Source organism: Gordionus sp. m RMFG-2023, chromosome 2 (assembly GCF_954871325.1).
Source record: "Gordionus sp. m RMFG-2023 chromosome 2, tfGorSpeb1-WG-v2, whole genome shotgun sequence".
Lineage (NCBI taxonomy): Eukaryota > Metazoa > Nematomorpha > Gordioida > Chordodea > Parachordodidae > Gordionus > Gordionus sp. m RMFG-2023.
This window is the reverse complement of record NC_088776.1, coordinates 21,959,008-21,969,007: the sequence shown is the minus strand read 5'-3', so window position 1 is coordinate 21,969,007 and position 10,000 is coordinate 21,959,008. Positions and strand designations below refer to the sequence as shown.

Sequence of the window (10,000 nt, the reverse complement as noted above, 5' to 3'; positions counted from 1 at the left end):
GGTTAGGTTTAGAGTTAGGTTTAAGTTAAGGGCTAGGTTTATGGTTAGGGTTATGGTTAGGGTTAAGATAAGGGTTAGGATTAGGATTAGGTATGGAGCTAGTGTAAGAGCTCGGGCTAGGGTTAGGGCTTAGTTTATGTTTAGGGTTAAGGGTTAGGTTAGGGTTAGGGTTATAACTAGTATTAGGGTTAGGGCTAGGGTTAGAGCTAGGGTTAAGGTTAAGATTAGGGCTAGGGTTATGGTTAGGTTTAGGGTTAGGTTTAAGTATAGGGCTAGGTTTAGGGTTAGCCTTAGGGTTAGGGTTAGGGTTAGGGTTAGGGTTAGGGTTTAGGTTTGGGTTAGGGATAGAGATAGGGATAGGGATAGGGCTAGTATTATGGTTAGGGTTAAGATAAGGGTTAGGATTATGGTCATGGTTAGGTTTAAGGCTAGGGTTAAGGTTAGTGTTATGGTTAGAGATAAAGTTAGGGTTAGCGTTAGAGTTAGGGTTAGGATTAGGATTAGGATTGGAGCTAGTGTAAGAGCTCGAGCTAGGGTTAGGGTTTAGTTTATCTTTAGGGTTAGGGTTTAGGTTAAGGTTAGGGTTAGGGTTAGGGTTAGGGTTAGGGTTAGGGTTAGGGTTAGGGTTAGGGTTAAGGTTAGGGTTAGGGATAGGCTTAGGGTTAGGGTTAGGGTAAGGGTTAGGGATAGGGATAGGGTTAGGGTTAGGGTTAGGGTTAGGATTTAGATTAGAGTTAGAGTAAGAGCTCAGGCTAGCGTTAGGGTTAGAGTTAGGGTTAGTGTTAGGGTTACGGTTAGACTTAGGGTTATAGCTAGGGTTAGGGTTAGCGTTAAGGTTAGGATTAGTATTAGAGCTAGGGTAAGAGCTCGGGCTAGGGTTAGGGCTAAGGATAGGGTTAGGGCTAGGGCTATAGGTTAGGATTAAAGTTAGTGTTAGGGTTAGGTTTAGGTATACGGTTAGCGTTAGGTTTAGGATTAGGATTAGAGCTAGGGTAAAAGCTCGGGCTAGGTTTAGGGCTAAGGATAGGGTTAGGGTTAGGGCAAGGGTTATATGTTATTATTAGGGAAAGTGTTAGGGTTAGGATAAGGGTTAGGGTTAGGGTTAAGGGTTAGGGTTAGGGTTAGGGTTAGGGGTTAGGAGTTAGGGTTAGGGTTAGGGTTAGGGTTAAGGTTAGGTTTAGGTTTATGCTTAGGGTTAGTGTTAGGATAAAGGTTAGGGCTAGAGTCAGGGTTACTGTTAGAGCTTGGGTTAGTGTTAGGGCTCGGTTTAGAATTAGGTTTAGGGCTAGGGTTTAGATGAGGTTTTGATTTAGATTTAGGGTTAGGGTTTGGGTTAGGGTTTATAGTTACGGATAAGGTTAGAGTAAAGGTTAGTGTTAGGGATAAAGCTAGAGTTATGGTTAGAGCTAGGGTTAATGTTAGCTTTAGAGTTAGGGTTAGGATTAGGATTAGGATTAGAGCTATTGTAAGAGCTCGGGCTAGGGTTAGTGTTTAGTTTATGTTTAAGGTTAGGGTTTAGGTTAGGGTTAGGGTTAGGGCTAGTATTAGGGTTGGGCTAGGGTTAAAGCTAGGGTTAAGGTTAAGATTAAGGCTAGGGTTATGGTTAGGTTTAGGGTTAGGTTATAAGTTTATGGCTAGGTTTATGGTTAGGGTTAGGGTTAGGGTTAGGGTTAGAGTTAGGATTGGGGCTAGGGTTTTGGTTATATTTAGGGTTGGGTTTAGGGTTAGGATTAGGGTTATGGGTTAGGGTTAGCGTTAGCGCTAGTGTTAGGGTTAGGGTTAAGGTTAGGATTAGTATTAGAGCTAGGGTAAGAGCTCGGGCTATGGTTAGGGCTAAGGATAGGGTTAGGGCTAGGGCTATAGGTTAGGATTAAAGTTAGTGTTAGGGTTAGGTTTAGGTATACGGTTAGCGTTAGGTTTAGGATTAGGATTAGAGCTAGGGTAAAAGCTCGGGCTAGGGTTAGGGCTAAGGATAGGGTTAGGGTTAGGGCAAGGGTTATATGTTATTATTAGGGAAAGTGTTAGGGTTAGGATAAGGGTTAGGGTTAGGGTTAGGGTTAAGGGTTAGGGTTAGGGTTAGGGTTAGGGTTAGGGTTAGGGTTAGGGTTAGGGTTAGGATTAGGGTTAGGGTTAGGGTTAGGGTTAAGGTTAGGGTTAGGGTTAGGGTTAGGGTTAGGGTTAGGGTTAGGGTTAGGGTTAGGGTTAGGGTTAGAGTTAGGGCTAGGGTTAAGGTTAGGTTTAGGTTTATGCTTAGGGTTAGTGTTAGGATAAAGGTTAGGGCTAAAGTTAGGGTTACGGTAAGAGCTAGTGTTAGGTTTAGAATTAGGATTAGGGCTAGTGTTTAGATGAGGTTTCGGTGTATGGTTACGGTTTGGGTTAGGGTTAGGGTTTAGACTTAGGGTTAGGGATAGGTTTTAGAGTTAGGGTTATGGATAGGGCTAGAGATAGCTATAGGGATAGGGTTAAGTTTAGCTTAAGGTTTAGGGTCAGGGTTAGATCTAGTGTTTAGGTTCGATTTAGGTTTAGTATTAGGGTTAGGTTTAGGGTTTGGGTTTACCGTTAGGGTTAGGGATAAGGCTATCGTTAAGTTTAGGGTTAGGTTTAGGGTTAGAGTTAGGGTTAGGGTTAAAATAAGGGTTAGGATTAGGATTAGGATTGGAGCTAGTGTAAGAGCTCGGGCTAGGGTTAGCGTTTAGTTTATGTTTAGGGTTAGGGTTTAGGTTAGGGTTAGGGCTAGTATTAGGGTTAGGGCTAGGGTTAGAGCTAGGGTTAAGGTTTAGATTTGGGCTAGGGTTATGATTAGGTTTGGGGTTAGGTTTAAGGTTAGGGCTAGGTTTATGGTTAGGCTTAGGGTTAGGGTTAGGGTTAAGGATAGGGATAGGGATAGGGATAGGGATAGGGATAGGGATAGGGATAGGGATAGGGATAGGGATAGGGATAGGGATAGGGATAGGGATAGGGATAGGGATAAGGATAGGGCTAGGATTATGGTTAGGGTTATGGTTTGGGTTAGAAATAGGGATAGGAATATGGCTACGATTATGGTTAGGGTTAATGTTAAGATAAAGGTTAGGATTATGGTCATGGTTAGGTTTAAGGCTAGGGTTAAGGTTAGTGTTATGATTAGAGCTAAGGTTAGGGTAAGCGTTAGGTTAGGGTTAGGATTAGGATTAGGATTAGAGCTATTGTAAGAGCTCGGGCTAAGGTTAGGGTTTAGTTTATGTTTAGGGTTAGGGTTTAGGTTAGGGTTAGGGTTAGGGCTAGTATTAGGGTTAGGGATAGGGTTAAAGTTAGGGTTAAGGTTAAGATTAAGGCTAGGGTTATGGTTAGGTTTAGGGTTAGGTTTAAGTTTAGGGCTAGGTTTGTGGTTAGGGTTAGGGTTATTGTTAGAGTTAGGGTTAGGGTTAGGGTTAGGGTTAGGATTGGGTCTAGGGTTTTGATTATATTTAGGGTTGGGTTTAGGGTTAGGGTTAGGGTTATGGGTTAGGCTTAGGGTTAGGGTTAGGTTTAGGGTTAAAATAAAGGTTAGGTTTAGGGTCCTGTTTAGATTGAGGGCTAGGGTTATTTTTAGCGTTAGGATTAGATTTAGGGTTAGGGTTATAGTTAGGGTTAAGGTTAGTGTTAGGGTTAGGGTTAGAGCTAGAGTTAGAGTTAGAGCTAGGGTTATGGTTAGCATTATGGTTAGGGTTAGGATATAGAGCTAATGTAAGAGCTCGTGCTAGGGTTAGGGCTAAGGATAGGGTTAGGGCTAGGTTTATAGGTTAGGATTAGGGTTAGTGTTAAGGTTAAGATTAGGGTTAGGGTTATGGTTTGGTTTAGGGTTAGGTTTAAGGTTAGGGCTAGGTTTATAGTTAGGGTTATGGTTAGGGTTAGGGTTAGGGTTAGGGTTAGAATGTGGGTTAGGGTTAGGGTTAGGGTTATGGTTAGGTTTATAGTTAGGTTTAAGTTTAGGGCTAGGTTTATGGTTAGGGTTATGGTTAGGGTTAGAGTTAGGGTTAGGGTTAGGGTTAGGGTTAGGATTGGGGCTATGGTTTTGGTTATATTTAGGGTTGGGTTTGGGGTTAGGGTTATGGGTTAGGGTTAGGGTTAGGGTTAGGGTTAGGGTTAGGGTTAGGGTTAGGGTTAGGGTTAGGGTTAGGGCTAGTGTTATGGGTTAGGGTTAGGGTTAGGGTTAGGGTTAGGGTTAGGGTTAGGGTTAGGGTTAGGGTTAGGGTTAGGGTTAAGGTTAGGGTTAGGGCTAGGGCTAGGGTTAGGGTTAGGGTTAGGGTTAGGTTTAGGGTTAGGTTTAGGGTTATGGTTAGGGTTAGGGGTTAGAATTAGGGTTAGGGTTAGCGTTAGGGTTAGGGTTAGGGTTTGGGTTAGGATTAGGGTTAGGGTTAGGGTTAGGGTTAGGGTTAGGGTTAGGGTTAGGGCTAGGGTTAAGGTTAGGTTTAGGTTTATGCTTAGGGTTAGTGTTAGGATAAAGGTTAGGGCTAGAGTTAGGGTTACTGTTAGAGCTAGGGTTAGTGTTAGGGCTCGGTTTAGAATTAGCGTTAGGGCTAGGGTTTAGATGAGGTTTCGATTTAGGTTTAGGGTTAGGGTTTGGGTTAGGGTTAGGGTTTATAGTTACGGTTAAGGTTAGAGTAAAGGTTAGTGTTAGGGATAAAGCTAGAGTTATGGTTAGGATTAGGATTAGGATTAGAGCTATTGTAAGAGCTCGGGCTAGGGTTAGGGTTTAGTTTATGTTTAGGGTTAGGGTTTAGGTTAGGGTTAGGGTTAGGGCTAGTATTAGGGTTAGGGCTAGGGTTAAGGTTAAGATTAAGGCTAGGGTTATGGTTAGGTTTAGGGTTAGGTTTAAGTTTAGGGCAAGGTTTATGGTTAGGGTTAGGGTTAGAGTTAGGGTTAGTGTTAGGGTTAAGTTTAGGTTTATGGTTATGTTTAGGGTTAGGGGTTAGAAATAGGGTTAGGGTTAGGGTTAGGGTTAGGGATAGGGTTAAAGCTAAGGTTAAGGTTAAGATAAAGGCTAGGGTTATGGTTAGGTTTAGGGTTAGGTTTAAGTTTAGGGCTAGGTTTATGGTTAGGGTTAGGGTTAGGGTTAGAGTTAGGGTTAGGGTTAGGGTTAGGGTTAGGATTGGGGCTAGGGTTTTGATTATATTTAGGGTTGGTTTTAGGGTTAGGGTTATGGGTTAGGGTTAGGGTTAAGGTTAGGGCAAGTGTTATGGGTTAGTGTTAGGGTTAGGGTTAAGGTTAGGGTTAGGGTTAGGGTTATTAGGGTTAGGGTTAGGGTTAGGGTGAGGGTTAGGGTTAGTGTTAGGGTTTGGGTTAGTGTTAGGGTTAGGGTTAAGGATAGGGATAGGGTTAGGTTTAGGGTTAGGGTTAGGGTTAGGGTTAGGGTTAGGGATAGGGATAGGGATAGGGATAGGGATAGGGATAGGGATAGGGATAGGGATAGGGATAGGGATAGGGATAGGGATAGGGATAGGGATAGGGATAGGGATAGGGATAGGGATAGGGATAGGGATAGGGATAGGGATAAGGATAGGGCTAGGATTATGGTTAGGGTTATGGTTTGGGTTAGAAATAGGGATAGGAATATGGCTACGATTATGGTTAGGGTTAATGTTAAGATAAAGGTTAGGATTATGGTCATGGTTAGGTTTAAGGCTAGGGTTAAGGTTAGTGTTATGATTAGAGCTAAGGTTAGGGTAAGCGTTAGAGTTAGGGTTAGGATTAGGATTAGGATTAGAGCTATTGTAAGAGCTCGGGCTAAGGTTAGGGTTTAGTTTATGTTTAGGGTTAGGGTTTAGGTTAGGGTTAGGGTTAGGGCTAGTATTAGGGTTAGGGATAGGGTTAAAGCTAGGGTTAAGGTTAAGATTAAGGCTAGGGTTATGGTTAGGTTTAGGGTTAGGTTTAAGTTTAGGGCTAGGTTTGTGGTTAGGGTTAGGGTTATTGTTAGAGTTAGGGTTAGGGTTAGGGTTAGGGTTAGGGTTAGGGTTAGGGTTAGGGTTAGGGTTAGGGTTAGGATTGGGTCTAGGGTTTTGATTATATTTAGGGTTGGGTTTAGGGTTAGGGTTAGGGTTATGGGTTAGGTCTAGGGTTTTGATTATATTTAGGGTTGGGTTTAGGGTTAGGGTTAGGGTTATGGGTTAGGCTTAGGGTTAGGGTTAGGTTTAGGGTTAAAATAAAGGTTAGGTTTAGGGTCCTGTTTAGATTGAGGGCTAGGGTTATTTTTAGCGTTAGGATTAGATTTAGGGTTAGGGTTATAGTTAGGGTTAAGGTTAGTGTTAGGGTTAGGGTTAGAGCTAGAGTTAGAGTTAGAGCTAGGGTTATGGTTAGCATTATGGTTAGGGTTAGGATATAGAGCTAATGTAAGAGCTCGTGCTAGGGTTAGGGCTAAGGATAGGGTTAGGGTTAGGTTTATAGGTTAGGATTAGGGTTAGTGTTAAGGTTAAGATTAGGGTTAGGGTTATGGTTTGGTTTAGGGGTAGGGTTATGGTTTGGTTTAGGGTTAGGTTTAAGGTTAGGGCTAGGTTTATAGTTAGGGTTATGGTTAGGGTTAGGGTTAGGGTTAGAATGTGGGTTAGGGTTAGGGTTAGGGTTATGGTTAGGTTTATAGTTAGGTTTAAGTTTAGGGCTAGGTTTATGGTTAGGGTTATGGTTAGGGTTAGGGGTTAGAAATAGGGTTAGGGTTAGGGTTAGGGTTAGGGATAGGGTTAAAGCTAAGGTTAAGGTTAAGATAAAGGCTAGGGTTATGGTTAGGTTTAGGGTTAGGTTTAAGTTTAGGGCTAGGTTTATGGTTAGGGTTAGGGTTAGGGTTAGAGTTAGGGTTAGGGTTAGGGTTAGGGTTAGGGTTAGGGTTAGGATTGGGGCTAGGGTTTTGATTATATTTAGGGTTGGTTTTAGGGTTAGGGTTATGGGTTAGGGTTAGGGTTAAGGTTAGGGCAAGTGTTATGGGTTAGTGTTAGGGTTAGGGTTAAGGTTAGGGTTAGGGTTAGGGTTATTAGGGTTAGGGTTAGGGTTAGGGTGAGGGTTAGGGTTAGTGTTAGGGTTTGGGTTAGTGTTAGGGTTAGGGTTAAGGGTTAGGGTTAGGGTTAGGTTTAGGGTTAGGGTTAGGGTTAGGGTTAGGGTTAGGGTTAGGGCTAAGGATAGGGTTAGGGCTAGGGCTATAGGTTAGGATTAAAGTTAGTGTTAGGGTTAGGTTTAGGTATACGGTTAGCGTTAGGTTTAGGATTAGGATTAGAGCTAGGGTAAAAGCTCGGGTTAGGTTAGGGCTAAGGATAGGGTTAGGGTTAGGGCAAGGGTTATATGTTATTATTAGGGAAAGTGTTAGGGTTAGGATAAGAGTTAGGGTTAGGGTTAAGGGTTAGGGTTAGGGTTAGGGTTAGGGTTAGGGTTAAGGTTAGGGTTAGGGTTAGGGTTAGGGTTAGGATTAGGGTTAGGGTTAGGGCTAGGGTTAAGGTTAGGTTTAGGTTTATGCTTAGGGTTAGTGTTAGGATAAAGGTTAGGGCTAGAGTCAGGGTTACTGTTAGAGCTTGGGTTAGTGTTAGGGCTCGGTTTAGAATTAGGTTTAGGGCCAGGGTTTAGATGAGGTTTTGATTTAGGTTTAGGGTTAGGGTTTGGGTTAGGGTTAGGGTTTATAGATTCGATTAAGGTTAGAGTAAAGGTTAGTGTTAGGGATAAAGCTAGAGTTATGGTTAGAGCTAGGGTTAGGGTTAGCTTTAGAGTTAGGGTTAGGATTAGGATTAGGATTAGAGCTATTGTAAGAGCTCGGGCTAAGGTTAGGGTTTAGTTTATGTTTAGGGTTAGGGTTTAGGTTAGGGTTATGGTTAGGGCTAGTATTAGGGTTAGGGATAGGGTTAAAGCTAGGGTTAAGGTTAGGGTTATGGTTAGGTTTAGGGTTAGGTTTAAGTTTAGGGCTAGGTTTATGGTTAGGGTTAGGGTTAGGGTTAGAGTTAGGGTTAGGGTTATGGGTTAGTGTTAGGGTTAAGGTTAGGGTTAGGGTTAGGGTGAGGGTTAGGGTTAGTGTTAGGGTTAGGGTTAGTGTTAGGGTTAGGGTTAAGGGTTAGGGTTAGGGTTAGGGTTAGGTTTAGGTTTAGGGTTAGGGTTAGGATTAGGATTAGGATTAGGGTTAGGGTAGGATTAGGGTTAGGGTTAGGGTTAGGGTTAAGGTTAGGGTTAAGGTTAGGGTTAAGGTTAGGGTTAGAGCTAGGGCTAGGGTTAGGATTAAAGTTAGGGTTAGGGCTAGGGCTAGGGTTAGGGTTAGGGTTTGGGTTAGGGTTAGGGTTTGGGTTAGGATTAGGATTTGGGCTAGAGTTAAAGTTAGGGTTAGGGCTAGGGCTAAGGTTTAGATGAGGTTTAGGATTAGGGTTAGGGTTAGGGTTAGGGTTAGGTTAGGGCTAGGGTTAAGGTTAAGTTTAGGTTTATGCTGAGGGTTAGTGTTAGGATAAAGGTTAGGGCTAGAGTTAGGGTTACTGTTAGAGTTAGGGTTAGTGTTAGAGCTAGGGTTAGTGTTAGGGCTCGGTTTAGAATTAGGGTTAGGGCTAGGGTTTAGATGAGGTTTCGATTTAGGTTTAGGGTTAGGGTTTGGGTTAGGGTTAGGGTTTATAGTTACGATTAAGGTTAGAGTAAAGGTTAGTGTTAGGGATAAAGCTAGAGTTATGGTTAGAGCTAGAGTTAGGGTTAGCTTTAGAGTTAGGGTTAGGATTAGGATTAGAGCTATTGTAAGAGCTCGGGCTAAGGTTAGGGTTTAGTTTATGTTTAGGGTTAGGGTTTAGGTTAGGGTTAGGGTTAGGGCTAGTATTAGGGTTAGGGTTAGGGTTAAAGCTAGGGTTAAGGTTAAGATTAAGGCTAGGGTTATGGTTAGGTTTAGGGTTAGGTTTAAGTTTAGGGCTAGGTTTGTGTTTAGGGTTAGGGTTATGGGTTAGGCTTAGGGTTAGGGTTAGGTTTAGGGTTAAAATAAAGGTTAGGTTTAGGGTCCTGTTTAGATTGAGGGCTAGGGTTATTTTTAGCGTTAGGATTAGATTTAGGGTTAGGGTTATAGTTAGGGTTAAGGTTAGTGTTAGGGTTAGGGTTAGAGCTAGAGTTAGAGTTAGAGCTAGGGTTATGGTTAGCATTATGGTTAGGGTTAGGATATAGAGCTAATGTAAGAGCTCGTGCTAGGGTTAGGGCTAAGGATAGGGTTAGGGCTAGGTTTATAGGTTAGGATTAGGGTTAGTGTTAAGGTTAAGATTAGGGTTAGGGTTATGGTTTGGTTTAGGGGTAGGGTTATGGTTTGGTTTAGGGTTAGGTTTAAGGTTAGGGCTAGGTTTATAGTTAGGGTTATGGTTAGGGTTAGGGTTAGGGTTAGGGTTAGAATGTAGGTTAGGGTTAGGGTTATGGTTAGGTTTATAGTTAGGTTTAAGTTTAGGGCTAGTTTTATGGTTAGGGTTATGGTTAGGGTTAGAGTTAGGGTTAGGGTTAGGGTTAGGGTTAGGATTGGGGCTATGGTTTTGGTTAGGGTTAGGGTTAGGGTTAGGGTTAGGGCTAGTGTTATGGGTTAGGGTTAGGGTTAGGGTTAGGGTTAGGGTTAGGGTTAGGGTTAAGGTTAGGGTTAGGGCTGGGGCTAGGGTTAGGGTTAGGTTTAGGGTTATGGTTAGGGTTAGGGGTTAGAATTAGGGTTAGGGTTAGCGTTAGGGTTAGGGTTAGGGTTTGGGTTAGGATTAGGATTTTGGCTAGAGTTAAGGTTAGGGTTAGGTATAGGCCTAAGGTTTAGATGAGGTTTAGGATTAGAGTTAGGTTTAGGATTAGGGTTAGGGTTAGGGTTAGGGTTAGGGTTAGGGTTAGGGTTAGGGTTAGGGTTAGGGTTAGGGTTAGGGTTAGGGTTAGGGCTAGGGTTAAGGTTAGGTTTAGGTTTATGCTTAGGGTTAGTGTTAGGATAAAGGTTAGGGCTAGAGTTAGGGTTACTGTTAGAGCTACGGTTAGTGTTAGGGCTCGGTTTAGAATTAGGGTTAGGGCTAGGGTTTAGATGAGGTTTCGATTTAGG

General features: G+C 42.8%; 2 protein-coding genes across 2 annotated transcripts in view; both read right to left on the bottom strand.

Annotated features, from left to right (window-relative positions):
• Nucleotides 1-25: 25 nt before the first annotated feature.
• On the bottom strand, nucleotides 26-3,676 carry LOC135924180 (sporozoite surface protein 2-like). Its single transcript, XM_065459228.1, has 6 exons — nucleotides 3,147-3,676; nucleotides 2,558-3,099; nucleotides 2,396-2,438; nucleotides 2,068-2,334; nucleotides 1,645-1,703; nucleotides 26-852 (listed from the first exon to the last, which is right to left on the bottom strand). The coding sequence occupies exons 1-6, from the start codon at nucleotides 3,674-3,676 to the stop codon at nucleotides 26-28; spliced, it is 2,268 nt and encodes a 755-aa protein (XP_065315300.1).
• A 5,494-nt stretch (nucleotides 3,677-9,170) lies between these two features.
• Nucleotides 9,171-10,000, bottom strand: part of LOC135924179 (circumsporozoite protein-like) — a 7,384-nt gene continuing 6,554 nt past the window's right edge. Inside the window, exon 4 of the mRNA XM_065459227.1 lies at nucleotides 9,171-9,459. Within this exon, the coding sequence (XP_065315299.1) occupies nucleotides 9,171-9,459 (289 nt within the window). The remainder of the gene's footprint in view (nucleotides 9,460-10,000) is intronic.

Bases quoted from the DNA above. Each gene is read 5' to 3' on its own strand.
- LOC135924180 (XM_065459228.1), bottom strand. From the start codon at position 3,676: ATGCTAACCATAACCCTAGCTCTAACTCTAACTCTAGCTCTAACCCTA. The intron at 3,100-3,146 runs GCTTACCCTAAC...CCTTAACCCTAG, and splicing joins AATCCTAACCCTAACCTAAC to CCTTAAACCTAACCATGACC. The intron at 853-1,644 runs ATAAACCTAGCC...CTTACCCTAGCT, and splicing joins CCCTAACCCTAACCCTAACC to CTAATACTAATCCTAACCTT.